This window comes from Rhinoraja longicauda, chromosome 17 (genome assembly GCF_053455715.1).
Source record: "Rhinoraja longicauda isolate Sanriku21f chromosome 17, sRhiLon1.1, whole genome shotgun sequence".
Taxonomy (NCBI): Eukaryota; Metazoa; Chordata; class Chondrichthyes; order Rajiformes; family Arhynchobatidae; genus Rhinoraja; species Rhinoraja longicauda.
In genome coordinates this window covers 25,961,446-25,983,637 of record NC_135969.1, presented here as the reverse complement: position 1 = coordinate 25,983,637, position 22,192 = coordinate 25,961,446, and the positions used below count along the sequence as shown (strand labels likewise).

Here is a 22,192-nt window from a genome sequence, read left to right as displayed (position 1 = left end):
TTTCAGCTTTTGTTAAGACTCTAGCAGTGGCATTTTGGATGAGCTGCAACTTGCGAACAGCCCATTTAGATAGGCCTGTCAGAAGACCATTACAATAATCAAGCCTATTTGAAATAAATGCATGGATGAGCTTGTCAAGTTCTTGTTTAGACATGAAACCTCTAACTCTTGCAATGTTTTTCAGGTGATAATAGGCTGATTTAGTTATTGAGTTTATGTGGCTGTTGAAGTTTAGATCAGAGTCTAGAATTACACCAAGATTTCTGACCTGGTTTTTAATCTGAAGAGAGAGAGAATCAAGGTGGGCACTGACTATCGATCTTTTGTCATGTGCACCGAAGACAATTATCTCGGTTTTATCTTTGTTTAGCTGGAGAAAATTGTGTCTCATCCAGCTGTTTATCTGTTCAATGCATTGATGGAGACTATCGATGGGACTATAGTCATTTGGAGAGGGCTATGTAAATTTGAGTGTCATCCGCATAGTTATGGTAGGCAATTTTTTTTTTTTTTGTGTGTTTCGGGTCTGAAGAAGGGTCACCACCCAAAACGTCACCCATTCCTTCTATCCAGAGATGCTGCCTGACCTGCTGAGTTACTCCAGCATTTTGTACCTATCTTTGGTGTAAACCAGCATCTGCAGTTCCTTCCTACACAGGTGATGATAGAGACCGGGCGCTCCAACTGTACATAGAGCCGGTGCTACCAATCGCCAGAATTGGCTACACCCATTGGGCCTGTCAGGGTGAAGCTCCAGGCCCCACATCTTACCGCTGAGCAGCTGCCCACCCACCCTTACCCACTCTCGCAGTTAGCCTGGACTGAGTGGACATGCTTAATAAAGGAACAGGTAATGTGTACCTGTGAGAATTCAGACCAGAGGACCAAGAGCAGTAACAAATCTGAGCTTACCAATGTAGTCGTTCTAAATTTTCCATTTAAATGTAGTCATTTTTGAGACACAATGACTTAAATCTTTTCCTTTCCCCTTTTTAGTAGCTAGTTCTGATTTTCTACATTCTACTTTTGTTTGGTGGTTATAGTTCCTGTTGTGGGACTGGTACACTTCCCACTTGCATAGTTCCGATCTATTATTGTTTTCCAAGTGAAATGTCAGAACTAATCGCATTCAGACATGCTCTATGAACTCCGTAAATTATGGAAAGAGATTCTTTTGATAGTGGAGAAAAATACCAGTGCAAGTTTAAGGGGATGATTTTTACATTAATCGTTTTTTTAATAAATTAAAAACTTTAATGATTTAAAGTTTTTGAAAGAAGCACTGAAAGTCTTTATGCAGGCTTTGTCTCCAGTTACTAGAGCCTTTTCCTCTCAATGCCCATCAACTTTAGTTTTACTACCGTTCCTGCTGTCCAAAGGGCTTGATTTTAAGGGCCGTGACTCTCACCTCCCCTCTAGAATCAATTGTTTTATCCATGTTTCTATCACGGGTGTGATGGGGTGTGGAGCTGAGGGGTTATGGGGAACTCCAAACCAGCATTGGGGAGGAAGTGAAGCTTGGTGCATCTTCTCTCACTGTGCTGATCATTGAGAGTAGACCGATGTGTAATTAGCCAGATTGGGTTGTTCCAGCTTTTTGTAAACAGGACATGCCTGCACTATTTGCCACACTGTTACATGAATGCAAGGCCGTATCTGTACCGGAATAAGCTGCGTAGTGGTGAGACTACGTGCTGCAGCTAGGATGTTGTCGACTCCCATTTCCTTTTACTGTGATAATAAATACTAAATTCCAGGGAACAATTGCAGTCGTCTTGTGCTCATTGTTGCAAATTCAACGTTACTTTTATAAACTGGGGTTAAATTCTACAGCTGCTATGGTATGACTGAAACTGTAGTCTCAGGGTTCTTCATCCAGGCCTCTCAACCACACCCTCTCAACCACAGCCTCTCAACTCTATTCATCATTTCGCTTTTGCTTAGATGTCGGGCAGTCGTTGTTCCACTGCTTCTGCAATTATGCTGCTTTTTGAATGCATGGACTATGGTTATATCCAATCTCCAAAGAAACAGGTTTGTTTTCGAGTTAAACTAGTACCTTCATGGTAATTATTACTAATATTTCTATATATATTGCAGATTATTTAATTAAAGGATTTGTTATGGTGGGATTTAAATTTCTATCTCTGGATCATTGGTCCACTGCCCTAGATTATCATAAATAAAACTAGAGAATGTTGGCCACACTCAGCAGATCAGACAATATCTGTGGAGGTCAATGTTAGAGTTCTGTCAGACGTTAAGTTTCTGAATTCTGGTGAAGAGTCTCAGCTGTAAAATATTAACTGCTCGTCTTTCTATTGACGCTGCTTGATCTGCTAAGGTTTCCAGTATTTTCTGGTTTTATTTCGGATTCCCAGTGCGTGCAGGATTTTATTTGATTGATTGGCCCTAGATTATCAGTCCAGTACAGAGTTTGTGGTAAATGTTCCTCGGTCATCTTTGACACAATCACTGTATGTATTTGTGCTGAATCCTCCCATGAGATCCCTCACACCCGCAGATACAGATGAAAAAACACATTGGACACTTTCGCAGAGGATTAGTGTGTGCACTGGCTCCTCTTTCCACATGGAGATGGCATCAGATTGGATGGCACCAATAAGAATTCAGTCTTGGACCATAGGCACCATTAATTATGCAGGAAGGAACTGTAGATGCTGGTTTACATCGAAAATAGACACAAATTGCTGGAGTAACTCAGCGAGTCAGGCAGCATCTCTGGAGAAAAGGAATAGGTGACCTTTTGGGTCGAGACCCTTTTTCAGACTGGACAGAACAAATAGGTGACATTTTGGATTGAGACTCTTCTTCAGACTGAGAGACTCAGTCGTCCAAAACGTCACCTATTCCTTTTCCTCCAGAGATGCTGCCTGACCCGCTGATTTACTCCAGCGTTTTGTGTCAATCTTGGGCACCGTTAATTAGTTCCTTTGGAACCGTCCCAATACTTTAAATAGCAGCGGCTGAGCGAAGGTAGGGTAGTGTGCCCACCCACAGGATTGAAGAGTATCTCCATTTATCAATCCTCTGTTATATTGCATTTTGGACAGGTAAGACAGGGTAAGATGCTCTGTTTAAATTGTCCACCTCAAGCATGATTTGGAACATACAACTTCTATGACTTTAAACTAAGTTGATCTACTCTTCACAGTTGTAGTGTCTGGAGATCTTCCAATGGCTTCTGTGGGCCAAACTGTACCATCGGCAAACATGCTGGATTATCTGCCTGGCTACGAATCTATAACCGAAGGTGGAGGTAAGTGAGCAGCAGCTATTGAAGAGTCAATGGAGATCAATTATGTGCTGTAATGCAAGCTTGGACTATTGTACCAATTCGCATCCAAAGGGATTCTTTGTATTGTTAAACTCATCTGGCACACTTGAGACTTTGGTGCCAGACTGGCAGACTTGCTAGATTATTGAGTGTTATTCTTACACCAACGCATTACTCATTCACTATTTTTTGAAGATGTTACATGATGCTATAATATTTTTTCCAGTTAGGTTGCTATGGAGTGCAAGAAATTAACCCCTGGTAAGTTTAGAGGGAATCTGGGGGAAACAAAATAAAGGGTGTTAAAGGGAAGAGTAGGCACAACAAACTGCAGATGGTGGTTTACAAAATGGCACAAAGTGCTGCTGTAACTCAGTGGGTCAGACAGCATCTCCGGAGAAAATGTAGACTTTCCCTTGCAACAGCTGGAGATGTAACACTTGTCGTTATATCTCCTCGCTCACATCCACCCAGGGACCCAGCAGTCCTTCCAGGCGAGACAGTCCTTCTTCTCAAACCTCATCCACTACATTTGGTGCTCACGATGTGACCTCCTTTCCATCGGTGAGACCAAATGTAGACTAGGTCACCATTTATCAAACTCTTGCGCTCGGTCTGTCAAGGCCTGCAGGATCTCCCAGTTGCTCCCTATTTTAACTCCCCATTCTCATACTGACCTTTCTGTCCTGGGCCTCCTCCATAGGCAGAATGAGGCCAAATGCAAACTGAAGGAAAATCACCTCATATTCCACGGGTAGCTTATGACCTACGGGTATTCTCCAATTTTAGGTAACTAACTACAAAGATCCTCCTTGCCTTTCACCCTCTCTTCCCTGGGTCCTGCATGTATGTGCTATCATTTTTCCCTTTCTCCTTCCCCCATGTCTCTTTCCACCTATATTCCTTTCTCTGGTTTCATATTTAGCACAACTTCTATCCTTTTCTCACACTCTTTGGCTTTTAATCTCTGGCCTTTGCCAACCATTGGCCAACCAAACCGCGCCCCCTCCCCCCCCCCACCCCCCCGCCACTGACCCTCACCTGTATCCACCTATCTTCCAGATTTCCCCCACCCCTCGCTGCAATCAGTCTGAAGAAGTGTCCTGATCCAAAACATAATCTACCCATGTTCTCCAGAGATGCTGCCTGATCCATTAAGTTACTCCAGCACTTTATACCTTGATGTTAAAGGGAACACAGGAACTAGTGTCCTGGTGGTGTGTTAAAGGGAACGTTGGATCTGGGTTTCCGTAGTGTTACAGGGATTGTGGGAACTGGGGGCAACTGGGAACTGGAATATGTTAAACTGAATGCGGGACCTGGAGCCCTGATGTGTTAAAAGGAATGTGTGAACTGGGGCAATGGAGCATTAAAGGGAATGGAGGAAACAGGGCCCTGGTGTATTAAAGGGATTGCTGGAACTGGGACCGCAGTGTGCTAAAGGAACTGCAAGAGTCAGTAAGTACCCGGTGAGCCAAATGACAAACCATCGGGATTTCAGATAACCAATTCTCAATCTATAGCCATGTATTATCTCCATTTCCAAATGTTCCAGCCTCATTAAACAAACCCATGTGGGGACCTTATCAAAAGACATGAAAATTGAATGGACCACATCAATTAGTCACCCCTTTTCCACTCTATTAGTCACTTCATGCAAAAACTGCAACACATTAGTCAAATGACTTTCCTAGTTATGAGATGAAAGAGTCCTGGGGTGTGATTTGTAAAGACAACACTTGATTAATAGTCGTAGAGTCATATAGCTGAGAAATGGGCCCTTCAGCCCAACTTGTCCATGCCAATCAAGGTCTGCATCTGTGCTCATCCCATCTGCCCGCATTTGACCTATGTCCCTCTAAACCTATCCTTTCCACTTGGATATCCAGAGATCTCACTCCATCAAATTGTTGCCTAGCAATTAATTAACATCTTGTGACATCATTGCAATCGATCTCTGCCCAGCATTGAAATGAAACCTTGTACTTCTGCTCCAAACAAAACAGAAACAAATTCTCACTTTTAAAGAGAAGTCCAAAAAACACCACCATTAGTCAAAAGAAGAAGGAAGGTCTGAGGTCGGTTCCCGATCCAAATCATCATCTGCCCCTTCCCTCTACAAATGCTGACTAACCTGCTGAGTTACTCCACAAGCTTGTTTTTTAAACTGTGATTGGTCTTCTCTGAGAAAGGCTTTTCTTTGAGAAAGCTTTGGATGAGACACTTCCTCTGGTCCATATTATGTGTTTTTGACGGTGAAGGGTAAATACATTTATCAATGTGAACAGGAATTTCGTTTCATTGTGTGAATAATGGAGAAGAGATATTTTCATATTTCCAGTGACCTGGGTGAGCATGAAGCTCTCCATATTATATCCAGTGCAGTTACTGAGAGACTACATCCCCCCTTATACTGCTCCAACAAGACCCCAACAGTGTGGTTCCACAGCAACAGTGGGACAATTTTCCATTTCTCTCTGTCTTACTGTGCTTGTTTTGTGTCAGCTGGCCGACATTTTAGAATCATTGCAGATTGCTGTCTTAGATCTGTGCTTGCAAAACAACTGAATTCATTTTCCGCATAATCACCACCATTAGGAAACAAGCGCAATTTTCAATCCCGGTTACAAACAAGACCAGAGTCTGAATCAAAAGCACATTGTGCTGTTTTTAAAATTGCATTCCAATCTTTGGCACAGTTGCTAAAGTTCTCATTTCACGTATTATGTTACAACATGGAAGACAATTCAGCCCTTTGAGTCAATGCCAGCCCTCCAGGCGTTTTTGTTCATCCCACTGCCCCATTTAAATGATCTCCCTGCAATCCATTCTCTCTCACTTGTCCATTGATGCCCCCAATTCTCCCACCCACAAGCACAGGGAGTAACGTAAAGTAGCTAATCAAGCTCCCTTATTTGGAGATAGACACAAGATGTTGGAGTAATTCAGCAGGACAGGCAGCATCCCTGGAGAGAAGAAATGGGTGACGTTTCGGGTTGAGACCCTTCTTCACACACACACACACGCGCGCACGCGCACGCACACGCACACGCACACACATACACACCCCCCCCCCCCCCGGAAGAAGGGCAAACAAGGTAGATTGGGAAGGTAGATCACCCATTCCTTCTCTTCAGAGATGTTGCCTGTCCCGCTGGCATTTTTAGCATTTTTTGTCTATCTTTGGTTTAAACCAGCATCTGCAGTTCCTTCCTACACATCCCTTATTTGGAGATTCTGTACAGTGCTTTAGATTACTTCTAGCCAGCTTTTCCTTTTATTCCTCCACCTCCAGTCCTCACTCCTTGTTGGCAGTGACTCATGCAGGGCTTTCATGAGCACCAGTAACAATGCTTCTCCATATCTACACAATGAGGAATGAAAATCCCATCGTGCTTACACTTCACACAGCCATGAGAAATTGGCAGACATAATGAAGGGCTACTCTCATTGCCTCTTTCCTCTCTCCTGTCGGGTAGATACAATAGTTTTAAAGCCCATACCACCAGATTCAAGGACAGCTTCTTCTCCACCGTTATCAGATTATTGGACAGATTTCTCACAAGCCAAGGATGTATTTCCCGATCTCCCAGTCTACCTTGTTGTGGCTCTTGTGCTTTTCTTTAACTACATTTTCTCTTTTAGCACTAACACTATATCCCGCCCTCTGTTTTCTTTCTCTTTTTGCACAGTGTACTCATGTATGATGTGATTCTACTCGTGTATAGCATGATTTGCCTGGATGCCAAACAACGGTATGTGCACTATATCTCGGTAAGTGCACTATATCTCGATACACGTGACAATAATAAACCGATGCATATAACAAATGCTTTCAGTTGCTGAAGGGAAATTTTAAAACATTTTAAGAATACGGTTGTCCCTTTGCATTGCATTAATATTTGAAAGTATCCTGACCAGGTGTCGATCTAGGAGCCAGTACTGACTTTATGTGTTCCATCTGCTCTATTTGCAGGGATGCCAAAGATGTATGGCAAGGGGGAAATTCCCTTGTGATAATTGCCTTCAAACAGGGAGGGTAAGTTAACAAAGAATACGCTCTCAGTTATAAAGAACCTTGTAGCTTCTCTGGGACTGTCGATGCCCTTCACGGGCAAGGAATTACCTTATGAAATGGTGTCACCGTTGTGTAGGTAGACGCCGGCTTCTAGTTCATCCCTTGCCAACACCAGAAATCTCAATGAGACAAAAGTGCACTTAAAGGCATCTTGGAGAAGTGTGATGAGAAATAGAATATATGTAATACTACATTTTTTTGTCCACAGTTGGATCAGGCCGTTCGACATCTCTGAATTCTTAATGATTTGCCGAGTCCAGTAATAGCATTTAAAACCTTATATTCGGGTGTAATGGTTATATGGCATCAGAGCAAAGCATTCAAATATCTGCAGACCTTAACTAAAAGCTAAAGATAACTAACAAAACAAAGAAACTATGGACTGGCAAAAAAAGACGTGAGACATTCAACTAACACTTTCACACAGAGCACACTGCTGAAAAACATGTTTCCTTAACTACATGGGTGATCAGGATGTACCAAGCACCTTAGCAGTGGCAACCTTGAGCTCACAGCCACTCTGTCACTGTGTTTCGCAGACAAGTTCTCCAGCAGTTACGGCCTTTTTTAATAACCTGGCCCCATCAATGCTCCCTACAAAGGCCATTCCCAATGGAACGGGAACAATTTCAAAATAAGGTTGGTATCAAAGCCGCTCATTAAAAGTATCTATTTCAAGTAATAGGATCCTCTAAATATTGAAATGATGGAGTGGACCCAGCATATTTCTCTGTGACCCACATTCCCAGCCGATATTACATTTGTTCATGTTGGATGCCAAAGCCATGCGGCAAGTTTACATTAACCAGAAGCCTGAAATTCCTGGGCTGGTCAAGGACCTCCTCTTTTTGCCACTGGAATGGATGGCCGGCCACCTCAATCTCTTCCAGGGCAAGTGGTCACAACTGACTGCATTGAATTCAGTGCAAGGGAGCACATTCTCTTCGCAAAAGAGAAAGAGATGCATGAAAGCTAAGTCACTAAGACATCAGCCGACAGTTGTCATAAAGGGCAGTGATTTTGTGAGATATGTTGAGGTGACATTGAATAATTTCCACCTACAGGTAAAATGCAGAATGTGTGATGGGAAAGGATCTTCGTTTGGCAATGACAGCAGATGCAATCATTGTATGGGTAATGGGATAGAAAGGTAAGGTGAGCTCGTGACTGAGGCCTGAATTACCCACCTCCTCATGAACTAGCTGTGAATACTTCACTTGTTTATGTACAGTGCTCTTGATTGCTAACTCTGCTGTTTCCCCTGGGCCCATCAGAAACATGGGCTGATTTCCCCTGGGACCATCAGAAACATGGGATGATTTCCTATCACTGTTCATAAGGACTCTGTCACTGCCGGACCGACTCAGATTCCATTCACCTAAATTGTTACTCTGCCGTACAGACTTGAATACTTTTTTAAATGTTTTTGAATTCTCCCATCCTCCTCACGGTTGTTTCAATGCACTATCCACCATTCCATGTTGTATTCACCAGGATACAGGCCCCAGCTCCAAGCGGGGCCTGTCCCAAAGAAATCACTCTCAACTTCCCCAGAACAGGTACCAGTGGTACCACTGGCCACCACTCTATCCACCACACAATTAACCTTCTATTTGTCTTGTGACAATTTGCACGTACTCGGGTGAAGGCCCAGATGGACTGCTTATCAGTTTGGCCGCTAACAGCTCAGACGTGTTGAGGACCTCGTTACTCACCCTATCTGTGTATTCATACACCCATGTTACAAACGTGGGGATGTCCTTGACCCTGCAAGTAATAGGCTGCGGTATTTCTGTGGAAAATAGGACCTTAACCATAAAATATCACCTACCACCTGCACTTCACTCTTAAACACAATCGGTGCAATGTCCTGATTGAAATCAGTCTGTGAATCACCCCAAGAATTAGGTTACATGGTGCTACACATTAACTGTGTAGGACCCCTACACAGAAGTTGGAAAATGCAGGTAATTCTGCTATAACACATTTCCATAATGCTAATTGGATGTAACACAATATAATACTGTACCAGAAATTATTCACCTGATTTATGTTTTTGTAAAGGATTAAATACGAATTCATCATTGCATGTTTTTTTTAGAGATATTGTCCACTAGGTGGCATTATCACCCTCGTTTTAAACTTTTCTACAGACTATCACTTTTCTTGTCTCCCCACAGTTGTAGATCGTGCAGTGGATATGGGCAGCAGAAGTGCAATGTGTGTGGAGGCAAATGTCAATTGTTTTTCTACATTCAGTTGACAGTAAAATGGTGAGTTTTGTTTTTCACCTGCAGTGAAGTCGGATTAATTATTTGTTTAAGGGGATAGTCGGCAACATTTGCTAAATGTCACATCAGATCTTAAATATTTTTACCGGATAAAGTTTGACAGGATTTTATCCAGAAGCAAATGAAACTGTGTGTGTATTTTTAATGTTACATAAAACCGGTTGTTTTACTTGGAACTTTGAATCTGTGGAATTACCATCTGCTATAAACAGCTGACCAAGTAAAACTCATGGAAACATACAATACAGAAACAGACCCTTTGGCCCACTGTGTCCATTCCAACCATAAATTAACCATATAACTTAATCCCATTAACCATCCCCTGCCCCCCTCTCCAACCCCTCCCCACCCTAGAGGTCCTACTAGTTCTACTGTTCGCACCCTTGTATACCTGTCATTAGCATGTCTTCCCCAGCCAACAATGGGCCATTATGGACTCCGCCCCTCCAGAGGTCATCTATTGCTGACCCTACCTTGCTCTGGCCTCTTTTTGCCTCTAGTCATCCCCCCCCCCCCCCCCACCCTTTTAGTCTGAAGAATGGTTCATACCTGAAACGTCACCTATTCCTTTTCTCCTGAGATGCTGCCTGCCAGTCCATCACACAGACCAGACTCCCCACCTTTGACTCTTTTATACTTCAACGTTATAAACAGCCAGCATAATCTAATACCTTTCCCATGCCGGTCATTCCTTCTACTCCCTGCTCCTGTTGGGCAGAAGATAGAGAAGGCAACACCCTTGTAAATCTCGAGAGAAGGAATGGGTCACGTTTCGGGTCGAGACCCAGAGATGCTGCTTGTCCCGCTGAGTTATTCCGGCATTTTACATCTATCTTTGGAGTAAACCAGCATCTGCAGTTCCTTCCTACACATCCTTGTAAATCTTCTCTGCGCCCTTTGATTAGGGATTGGTCAAGTTATTCCACAAATTAGCAGCCGTTCAGGTGAAAATCTTTGTGTGTCACTTTGAACTTGATAATCCGAGTTCTTTACCTTCAGTCTGAATAATCACACGTAATACTGGATGAGCACATCAGATTTATTCCACCATGGGCTTCTTCCCGTGAGGATCTCCAGACACAATACTAGTGTCTGAAAAGATCTCAACTCAGGGGAGGGGAAGAACAACTTCTCCACGATTGTTTACTTTTTTTATACAGAAAGGAAAAAGGGGCGTAACAGATAAAATTAAGGACCAATTACAAATCTAATACAATTCCCATGGTTACAGAGAAAACAAAATCATTAATACAGGTCACATGCTCAGAAACCAAACCATTAATATAAGTCACATGCTTTCGGGGAAACACATCAATTTACCTAGAGTGGATTCGAAACTTTTCCTACTTTCACACGCACCCATCTAAGGAGTTGTTATTGAGAAAGAATCTCGCAGCTGCACGACCTTGCTCTACTGTTTCAATACACTATCAGACGAAGGGAGTAATACTCCTATGTCTACTCCCTATCATTCATAAAAGGACAAACACATTCCATCCCAATGATAACGTTTCTGCCACAAGCATCCATCTTACTGCTTTCCACTGAAAATAAGCATTCATTTTATATTAGCTAAAACAACAAAATAAACCATCTCAACTACAACAAAATATCAATATCTCTAATTAACTATATCAACTAATAGCATAGATTCTCAAACTGAGTTTGATTTAATGGACGTTTATAAGATTGTATTGCAAGACTAACTTCCACAATGCACCCACTCTACACAGAAATGCAAGGCAAATTTTCTTTAACACAATGGGATCCAATTCTGCCTTGTTCGAAATGGGCTTTCGCATTCAATTTGTAAATGGGCAGCTATTCGGTTCGAATAATACTGTGAATAAATTTACTAAGGTGTGGAGTGAAAAGCATTTTGATTTTTAAGGTAGAAATTTAAAAGCAAAGCACATGTTATTGAAACAGACACAGTGTGCTGGAGTAACCCAGCAGGTCAGGCAGCAGCATCCCTGGAGAACATGGATAGATGACATTTCGGGGCGAGATCCTTCTCCAGACTGATTGGGGGGGGACCCTCCTTCATCTTTGTCAACCTATTACCTGCCACGTGGGTCCTGCCTCTCCCCTAGAATCAGTCTTAAGAAGGATCTTGATCAAAATGTCGCCTATCCATGTTCTCCAGGAATGCTGCCTGACCTGCTGAGTTACTCCAGCACTTTGTGCCCTTTTGTATATTAAATTGTATCTGCAGTTCTTTGTTTCTCTTTAAACGTGCTATAATCTATTGATGGTTTATCATTTCTTTCTCATTCGTAAATAGGGAAAACAACAAATTTGAACAGATTATTGATCAACAGTGTGATTTTCCCATTCAGAAACTCAATAAAGTTACTGGGAAAGAGCTCTTCAGTGATCAACATTTTCAGGTAAAGAGATTGGGTATCGAGACTGAGGAACATGGTAAAGGGTTGATTTTCACTACCTTTGCCTTTGAGGGTTAACAGCCACAAAATGGTGTTGATATACTTACCACTGAAGGACTCATTACCCTGCTTGCCTTGGGTAATATGTGGATATTGGAGTCCTCTGACATAATTGAGGACAGTTGGCAATTTAGGTCAAGTCTGATCCAATCCTGTGCTTATCACACTGGTCCAACTCTTGATTACGTGGTCATGGAACTGAATACTTCTGTGGACCTGGGGAGTGGAACTACTCCACTGAGGCTGACAAAAATAATTTTATCATCCAGGGTAACAAAGTGTCTAACGCATGCCTTGACTTGACCTGAAGCAGTTAAAACAGTGATCTTCTGCAGGATGTGCGTCAGACACTTTGTGGCTTCTCAGTCAGTCGACAGGCCCCAGCCTCAGAACATGGAGGCTTACTTTGTTGTAGAAACAGACAATTCACTCATAGATCCAAAGGTCTCTTTCCCTACTGCCAACTCCCGTCAAACACCGTACTCTGTCCTGGACTCTTTCAGTAGGAATGGACCCATTTATAATCTATCCATTGATATAAATTTGTTACATTGACAATAGACACAAAATGCTGGAGTACCTCAGTGGGACAGGCCCACATGCCATTCCTTCTCTCCAAAGATGTTGCATGTCCCGCTGAGTTACTCCAGCATTTTGTGTCTAACTTCGGTTTAAACCAGTATCTGCAGTTCCTTCCTACACATGTTACATTGACAAATTTTGTTATCAAACCTTTACAAGCACTCCCCGACTTAAGTAATTGGTGACTTACACAAACTTGCACTTGCACTTGCATAAGCAATTCTTTTAGCCCACTGCTTTATTTCTGAGTTACGTGTCTCAGTACCAGTACACTACTGCCATTGCATGCGGTTGTTTCCACAATCCTCTGTGGTGCCCCATGTCGGAGCTACCTCGTGGTGCCCCATGTCAGAGCTTCTCCCTGGTCTCCGCATCGAAGCTCTCCCCAAGGTTCCCCCATATCGGAGCTCCCTTGTGGTCCCACCACATCGGAGCTCCCCACATGGTCTCCACGTCAGAGCTCCCCCCATGGTAGAGCTCCCTCATGGTCTCTGCATTGGAGCTCCACCATGTTCCCCCTAAGTCGGAGCTGCACCGTGGTGCCCCGCATTAGAGCTCCCCCATTGTCTCCGCTTCGGAGCTCCCCCCATGGTAGAGCTCCCTCATGGTCTCCGCATTGGAGCTCCACCATGGTTCCCCTGCGTCAGAGCTGCACCGTGATGCCCCGCGTCAGAGCTCCCCCGTGGTCTCCACTTCGGAGCTCTCACGCTGTAGCACTTCCATTTCCGACTTGCATAACATCTGACTTACGCAAGGGTCTGTGGGGCATGACCCTATGTAAGTCGGGGAGCATCTGTAATTATCTGCATAGTTTGTAGAACCATTCACATTCCTTCAGCAATTTTACTTTCTTCTGGAGATGCAACTGAATGCTTACACCCTGGGGTTCATGTCTCATCTCAGTGTCAGATTTATTTCCTCCTTCTTAGGTGTACCCTATCGTGGGCTTCCCAGAACCCAGGATTAACCAGGTCTCCCAGCAGGGGCTCCAGGAGCATTGGACTCAGTTTGGGAAAACCTCTCGTATAATTCAACAGGTGAGAATGAAATGGAATTACCCAGCCAGTGTGCTGGGGTGGCGCAGTGGCGCAGCGGTAGAGTTACCACCTTACAGCACCAGAGACCTGGGTTCAATTCTTAATGCGGGTGCTGTTTGTACGGAGTTTGTATATTCTCCCTGTGACCGCTTGGGTTTTCTCCAGGTGCTCCGGTTTTCTCCCACAATCCAAAGACATACAGGTTTGTAGGTTAATTGGCTTCAGTAAAATTGTAAATTGTCCCGAGTGTGTAAGATGGTGTTAGTGTACGGGGTGATCGCTGTTTAGTGCAGGCTTGTTTCCGCGTTGTATCTCTAAAGTTTAAAGTCTAAAATATTTGGCATCACAGTTTCAGTCTTGGTAGAACAAGCAAACCATGTCATTCTCATGCACTTGGCTGTGGCCAGTGCAGTAGTTGGCTCTAAAGGTATGGGTTGCACCTTGCCATCTATCAGTGTATGTTGTAGACCAGCCTTGATCTTTTAACCAATATGCTTATGTAAAAAACATAGCACAAAAAGTAAGGAAATTTGTGTTTGGTAGATTATTTCTTTGTTGTAACAATGCTTCTTGGCAATAAATCTTATACCGTTGGAAAGCCTGTTTATTTCCCTTTTAAATGGTGCCACATTTGTAAGGAACATGCATTTGTGGGATGAGCAGCAGAGCTGAGTATATGGGTTGCGCCCATGAAAAATTTCGCAAATCTTCTCTGCCAATGCCAAACAGCTTATTCTGCTGTTGCTATTGACTCTTGTTTTGAGCTTCTGGTACCCCCAGGTGCTGACAATCAGGTGCCTGATTGGCACCTGATTGGCAGCATCTGTGAGCATGGGCCCTGCTACAGTGGTCAGTAGGTGTCTGCTCCAAGAATCGGCATGCCACGTTTGACTGATCTGGATAGGGCCCGTGCGATAGAGCAACTTCAAGCTGGTGTTCCGCAAAACCAAGTTGCGGCATTATTTGGAGTGAGCCCTAGTACCATCTCCAAAGTGAAGGCCAAGTTCCGTATAACGGGGGATGTCAGAGACAGGCCGCGAAGTGGGCGTCCCAAGAAGACGACACCCGAAGAAGACCGTTTCCTCACCCTGTCAGCACTTAGGAACCGTAGGCTGTCTTCTACAGATTTGCAGTCAAGGTTTGCAGGACGATATGGCCGACGGCTCTCTGCCCAGACAATTCTGAATAGACTGCACGCAGCCGATCTCCGGTCTCATAGGGCTGCCAGGAGGCCTGCCATGACTGCCCTTCACCGTCAGGCCCGTTTGCGCTGGTGTCGGCAACACGTGCACTGGAACCTGAACATGTGGAGGAACGTTATGTTCAGCGATGAGTCCAGATTCTGCCTACGGCAGTTGGATCATAGGGTCAAAGTGTGGAGAAGACGCGGAGAACGCTAGGCTGATTGCTGCACCGATAGAGTAACATCTTTTGGTGGAGGCAGTGTGATGGTGTGGGGCGGCATCTCCCTCACTGGAAAAACGAGGCTTGTCATCATTGGAGGCAATCTCAATGCAGAGAGATATCGAGATGAGATTCTGCAACCAGTGGCAATCCCATATCTCCACAGTCTGGGACCGAACTCTATCCTCCAAGATGACAATGCTCGCCCCCACAGAGCAGGGTTTCTCAGAGACTACTTCCAGAATTTGGGAGTGGAGAGGATGGAATGGCCTGCCAGCAGTCCTGACCTCAACCCCATTGAACACTTGTGGGATCAGCTTGGGCGTGCTGTTCGTGCCAGAGTGAACAACACAACCACATTGGCTGACTTGCGACAAATGCTGGTTGAAGAATGGGATGCCATCCCACAACAGTGTGTGACCAGGCTGGTGACCAGCATGAGGAGGAGGTGCCAGGCTGTTGTGGCTGTGTATGGTTCTTCCACACGCTACTGAGGCTCCTGTTTATTAAATGAATAAATTGTTAAATTGCCAATATGTCTTGTTTCTTCAAACTTCAATCATCCAATCCACCAAACAACACCAAACAAGAGTCAATGGCAGAATAAGCTGTTTGGCATTGGCAGAGAAGATTTGGCAAATTTTTCATGGGCGCAACCCACATACTCAGCTCTGCTACTCATCCCAGAAATGCATGTTCCTTACAAATGTGGCACCATTTAAAAGGGAAATAAACAGGCTTTCCAACGGTATAAGATTTATTGCCAAGAAGCATTGTTACAACAAAGAAATAATCTACCAAACACAAATTTCCTTACTTTTTGTGCTATGTTTAGTAATGACATCACCACATGAAGCTAGAATGAATGTTGTGGCAGGAGATTTTCATAAGCACATAAAGGTATCATTGGCAGCCTGGCCACCAACAGATGTTTTGCTATTTATGTAGAAATAATGCAGTTCTTGTCCTTTCCCATAATTTTAATCTATGTTGCCAAGAACTGATGCATTGCATCTTCTGATTAAAACCACAATGAACCTTGATTAGGTTACAAAGTAATATCATATTTTGTGAACATACAGCAGAGCCATCAGCAGCTATTGAAGTAGAACTGTTGAATGCTAAGCCTAGTGGCAGGCAATGAACAAAGTATGCTCTAGGGGTGTGGAACACTTACTGGTCTGAATAATGAATCAGCACAGTCCACAGCCCAACCACCTGCCTCTGCTGCCGGTCATCGCCTGATTCTTCATTGTACAGATGCTACCTGTTCTCGCTCTCTGGTTACATTGAAAATGCAGTGCCAAAGACATTCGATCAAGTTCTGTGCATTCTGTTTGTCTTTCCCCATCCTCTAAAACCACCTCATTCAATACAAGGCTCACCTGATTCATCACTATAATGGTGCCTGTAAATAGGATTAAGCTGATCAGTCCTCAACTGTCCCCACTCCTGCTACTTTCTCCCACCCGTTCGGGGTAGGGTAAGGTGTGTGTGTGTGTGTGTGTGTGTGTGGGGGGGGGGGGGGGGGTAAATTGAAGTCATTGTGTCCTTAGTGTCCACAAAATCAGCACAAGCAAAAGGTTGACATAAAATGCTGGAGTAACTCAACGGGACAGGCAGCATCTCTGGAGAGAAGGAAAGGGTGACGTTTCCCATTCCTTCTCTCCAGCGATGCCTGTCCCGCTGAGTTACTCCAGCATTTTGTGCCTATCTTCGGTTTAAACCAGCATTTGCAGTTTCTTCCTACCCAAGAAAAAGAGTGATTAAATTACTCCTTCTCAAAGTATAATTTGAATCTGGATTAATAGCTTGGTTCAACATTGCCTCCCGTCAGTACCGAGCTCAAGGATCTCCTCATATTTCTGAAACGCCTGCTCTCAATGTGATTGGGAAGTATCTTATTACGGAACTCATTTCCTTCTATTGATTTTCCTGTCTCCTTGTTGCTCCCCTGAGATCACTGACATGCTATGGAATAATTCCACAAAAGTCAATTTTGTAATGTGGAGCTTATAATATTGGCAAAGGCTCAAATGTTGTCTGTGTAATCCATTTATTTTAAATGTATTCAACAAAACACAATGCCCCAAGGATGTTCACGGGATACATTTCCCATGCAAGCAGAGAATCGTTTTAATTTGACCCCTGCACCACCTATTGCACTCCATTTCTTTCATTGAAAGATGTTGATTTTGAAATTCCTTCTGCTGCTCTATTGGAGTGTAGCTGATGCATTGCCAGACAGGGCTCAAACTCACAATGTTCCTAAGATAGACACAAAATGCTGGAGTAACTCAGCGGGTCAGGCAGCATCTCTGGAGAAAAGGAATTGGTCTCAGTCTGAAGAAGGGTCTCGACCCGAAACGTCACCTATTCCTTTTCTCCAGAGATGCTGCCTGACCCGCTGAGATACTCCAGCATTTTGTGTCTATATCTCCGGTGTAAACCAGCATCTGCAGTTCCTTCCTACACGCACAATGTTCCTGATGGGAAAGGCCTTTGATTATGTTAGCTGCTCTCCCGAGGCAGCATGAAGTGTAGGTGGATCAAGTCTAACTTGCTGCAGCTTTACAGGTGCATTTGTGAGTTTAAATTCCACACCAAAGCCTTGATTGTAAAAATATGGATGGACACTATAACACTGAGGGAACATTGTCATTCTTAGCATGCCGTCCTGTCCTTCAGATAAGACATGCAACTGTGGCCTTACCTGCTTTTCCAAGGACAACTATTTTTACGAACAGCAGTAAGTTTACCTTCGTATTGGGCTTAATACTGATCCCTCAATTAAGGTAACAAGAATAGTGTATCATTGTTAAACCTCATGCAAATAGCCTGCCTTTTGTCCTTAATTACACTTCAAGACCATTTAATTGGCTACATTCAGACAGGTACACAGATAGAGAATGTTTCGTGGGATATCAGTCAAATGGGGTTTTGTTGGCATGGACCAGTTGGACCAAGTTGTAATACTATAAATCTATAAAGATTTGGTGTTATAAAGTTGCCATATAAATGCAATTCCTTTTAATGGTTCACTGCTGTATTAAGTGCTGTTTTGAAGCACCAGAATGTTGAGAGTTCATGGAGTGATTACCTCATAACCAATTTGTATAGGCCTATTGTTCAGTGTCAGAGGCGGTCCAGAAAATTATTCAGAGAATTCAGTGTCTCCTGCTGGTTTCTTGGTGATTTCGCCGATTCTTTTATTGGATCGGTCTCTTTTTTGTCTTGATTAACTATCAATCTTCATTGTGGCCATTTTGTACACACCCCATCCCTCTCTAACCATGTTGCTTTTTTTCCTCCCTGTCTTGGCAGCGCCATGCAGTTGAGCTCATCCCAGTCACCAAAGTGCATTTCCAGTGGAAAAACGAAGAGCACAGCTACTTTGTGTTTGGCACCGAAAATAAAGTGCATGCTCCGGAGTATCCTGGCAAGAAATGCACCATTATGTGAAGTCATTCATCCGAGAGTCCTCCAGAAGCAAAAAAAACCTGCAATTGTCGTAGATTTGAAATAAAAGCAGAAGTTGTTGGAAGTACTCGGCAGGTATGGCAAAGAGATTGGCCTCAAATTATTAAGGAATTCAATTTTTCCTCTTTACCAGCAATCTTTCATTATTTCACACAAGATGTAATTTCAGCAATTGAATATGTAGAAATTGAAACAAAAAATAAGGCTGATGGATAGATTCTTGATTCTCACTAGGGGTGTCAGGGGTTGTGGGGAGAAGGTGGGAGAATGGGATTAGGAGGGAGAGGTCGATCAGCCATGATTGAATGGCGGAGCAGACTTGATGGGCTGAATGGCCTAATTCAGCTCCTATCACTTATGACCTTATAATAAACTATGTACTGATGCAGACCCACTAAAAAGCATATATTTAGGCGTCAGCTAAATTATGTCACAGGAATAAGACAAATAATCAAACTAACTTGTTTTGAAGTGGATGCTTTGGGTTATTCACCGTGTAAACAGCTTTTAATTTTTATTGACATGGGTTATTCTGTAATTTTGTTTCCAATCAATTGTATGCCTTATTAGCTTTATTTTCAATATTCCTTTACCTCACTAATTGCATGTATTTCTATGATTAATAAGTACAATCTTTGTATAAATGTTCTTCATTATAGACATCCTATTATTGTTTTTAGTTATTCAATGAGCAAGTGCCTTTTTTGACACCAATCAATAAAAAAGATTTATTACTTTTCATTCTGAATTATGTTTACTGTGTACATTGGCGTTATGCTGATTGTAATAAGTTAAGCATGTATCGTATTACAGGAACAAGTGGTTAGAAATTATATCCTGCACCACTATATCATAACTTCATGCAGAAAAGAAAGAAGATCCTTACTTTATCATGGGAAGTAGCATGATACCCAGCCAAGGATGAATGAAATATATTTTCCTATGACAGCAGGTTATGGACATCTGGTAAAGTGAAATGCATCGAGACAACCATTTAACTAACGTTCACACTTAGTTTTGTGGAATGTCAAAAGTGCAAGAAATATGTCACCCAGGTCTCAAGTTGGCATTTGGATAGAACTTCTTATTGAAGGAGTGAATCTGCAGTAATGATTTATTGCATGATGAACTCAACCAGCATGAGATAAAAAACAATAGTCCATGTAACATTTTCTCAGCTTCACAAAATACAATGATGAATTACGAAGTTTAAATTGTTTTATTAAGACTCAAGGTCTCAAAGAGCAAACTGAAAGCAAAACCACTCACAATCTGATTATGGTGAGATTAGAATCAGTGGATCCACTCTTACCACATTGCCCAGTAATCCACAAGAGTGGATAAAGGCAAGGGAGACCCCAAGTTTGGGAACGGCAGGTTGGGACTGATCACCTTGTGTCTTGATGGGAAGTTGAATGTAGGCTGTGCTTGGACTTTGTCTTTGCACTTAGGAGCTTGGATAAATCTAAACATATCTTTCCAGAGTTACATAGAAACATAGAAAATAGGTGCAGGAGGAGGCTATTCAGCCCTTCGAGCCAGCACCGCCAATCTTTGTGATCATGGCTGATCGTCCACAATCAATAACCCATGCCTGCCTTCTCCCCATATCCCTTGATTCCACCAGCCCATAGAGCTCTATCTAACCCAGTTGTGGGGGGTGCATTTCTTACATAAATACCAGTTCAGCACAACAAACTGCTGGCTTGGCTCCACTATTCAAGAAAGGAGAGAGACAGAAAGCTGGAAACTATAGCCCAGTTATTGTAACCTTTTCATTTGGAAAAAGAGCAAACATTTGTTGTTAAGGATGTTAACAGCTGGCATTTAGAAAAAGATTTTAAAAACTTGGCGAGAACAATGTGGCTTTGTGAAAGGGAACTTGTATTTGACAATTTTTCTACAGTTCAATGGGGATGTAACAAACAGGGCGGAAAAAAGGGAACCATATTTGTCCTATATTTGGATTTCTCAAAGGCATTGTAACATGCCACATAATGGGTTACTACATGATGAAAGTGCACTATGCAGCTTGATGAAGAAAACTTTAATACACAACACAAATATCGGGAAAGACAATCAAGACTATTCCAGAATGCCAAATACAGTGATCAGAACATCAAAAGGAAAGTCTGTCTATTAGGAGCAGATGAATCTTTGCTCCTAATAGACAGACTTTTCTTTTGATGTTCTGTTTATCATAGCAAGTATAGAAACATAGAAACGTAGAAAATAGGTGCAGGAGGAGACCATTCCAGCACCGCCATTCATTGTGATCATGGCTGATCGTCCCCAATCAATAACCTGTGTCTGCTTTCTCCCCATATCCCTTGATTCCACTAGCCCCTAGAGCTCTATCTAACTAGAGGTTTTCCTTCTTCCAAATGGTCTGAAAACAAATATACATTGTGCACCTCCAAAAGACACAGCAGAGTAAACACAGCCCAATTCCACACCATCATGGATAAGCAAATGCCATGTTACCCTTTTGACCTTATTTTATCGTTTAATGATTGCCATTTGTCCTTTGACAACAGAGAACAGAATCTGACTAAAGTGAACTGCAGTGAGTGTCAGCGACATATGCCCAGCTTCAGCCTTCTTTAAAGCACAGAATTATTATAATGCATGAAGAGGACTTTAAACGTTTAAAGCACTCTACATATCCCTATCCCATTCTGTCTTTTTGAAGCTTTGCAATTTATCTTTGTTAAGCTTGGTTTGAAATTAGATCCTTGACTTCTCATCGATGTAGATTGGTGACAACATTTCCTCCTCGCTGACCATCAGCACAGGTGCACATCAGGACCTTGTGTCTAGTTTAGTTTAGATTAGTTTAGAGATACAGAGTTGAAACAGGCCCTTTGGTCCACCGAGTCCCCACCGACCAGTGATCCCTGACACTCTCCTACACACACTAGGGACAATTTGCAATTATACCAAGCCAATTAACCTACAAACCTGTATGTCTTTTGAGTGTGGGAGGAAACTGGAGATCCCGGAGAAACCCCACGCAGGTCATGGGTAGAACATACAAACTCCATACAGGCTGCACCCATAGTCAGGATTGAACCCGAGTCACAGATGCTGTAAGGCAGCGACTCTACCATTGCACCACAGTGCCACCCGATCCCAGCTCTATCCTCTTTACACCCATGAGTGTGCAGCTTAGGACTGTTCCAATGCCATCTATAAATTCGCCAACAGCACCACCTTTGTTGCCAAATCACAGGTGGTGATGAGTCAGGGTACAGGAGAGAGATAGAACACCTGGTTGAGTGGTGGCCCAACAACAGCCTCTCATTCAGCATTAACAAGACCAACAAACTATCAAAGGGGAAGTGAGGAGACCACACGCCAGTTTTCATCAGTGGAGAGTTAGCAGCTTCAGATTCCAGTGTATAAACATCTCAGGTGAAATGTAATCATGAAGAAAATGTGCTAGTGCCACCACTTTCTTAGAATGTAACGAGATTCACCATCTTCAAATTTTAGAATAAACGTAAACAGAGGCACTGCAGAAAACATATTGACTGGTTGCCTGCTATAGAAATTCCAATGGAAGAGGTTGCAGG

At 43.0% G+C, this 22,192-nt stretch overlaps 1 protein-coding gene across 1 annotated transcript; it reads left to right on the top strand.

Annotated features, from left to right (window-relative positions):
• The first annotated feature begins 1,808 nt into the window (after window positions 1-1,808).
• LOC144601891 (uncharacterized) lies at window positions 1,809-19,209 on the top strand. The gene is made up of 9 exons (XM_078414415.1): window positions 1,809-2,034; window positions 3,176-3,280; window positions 6,991-7,072; window positions 7,275-7,337; window positions 8,441-8,526; window positions 9,557-9,649; window positions 11,952-12,057; window positions 13,626-13,733; window positions 18,462-19,209. Exons 1-9 carry the CDS (start codon window positions 1,844-1,846, stop codon window positions 18,597-18,599), a joined length of 972 nt encoding a protein of 323 aa, XP_078270541.1. The 5' UTR covers window positions 1,809-1,843; the 3' UTR covers window positions 18,600-19,209.
• Window positions 19,210-22,192: the final 2,983 nt, after the last annotated feature.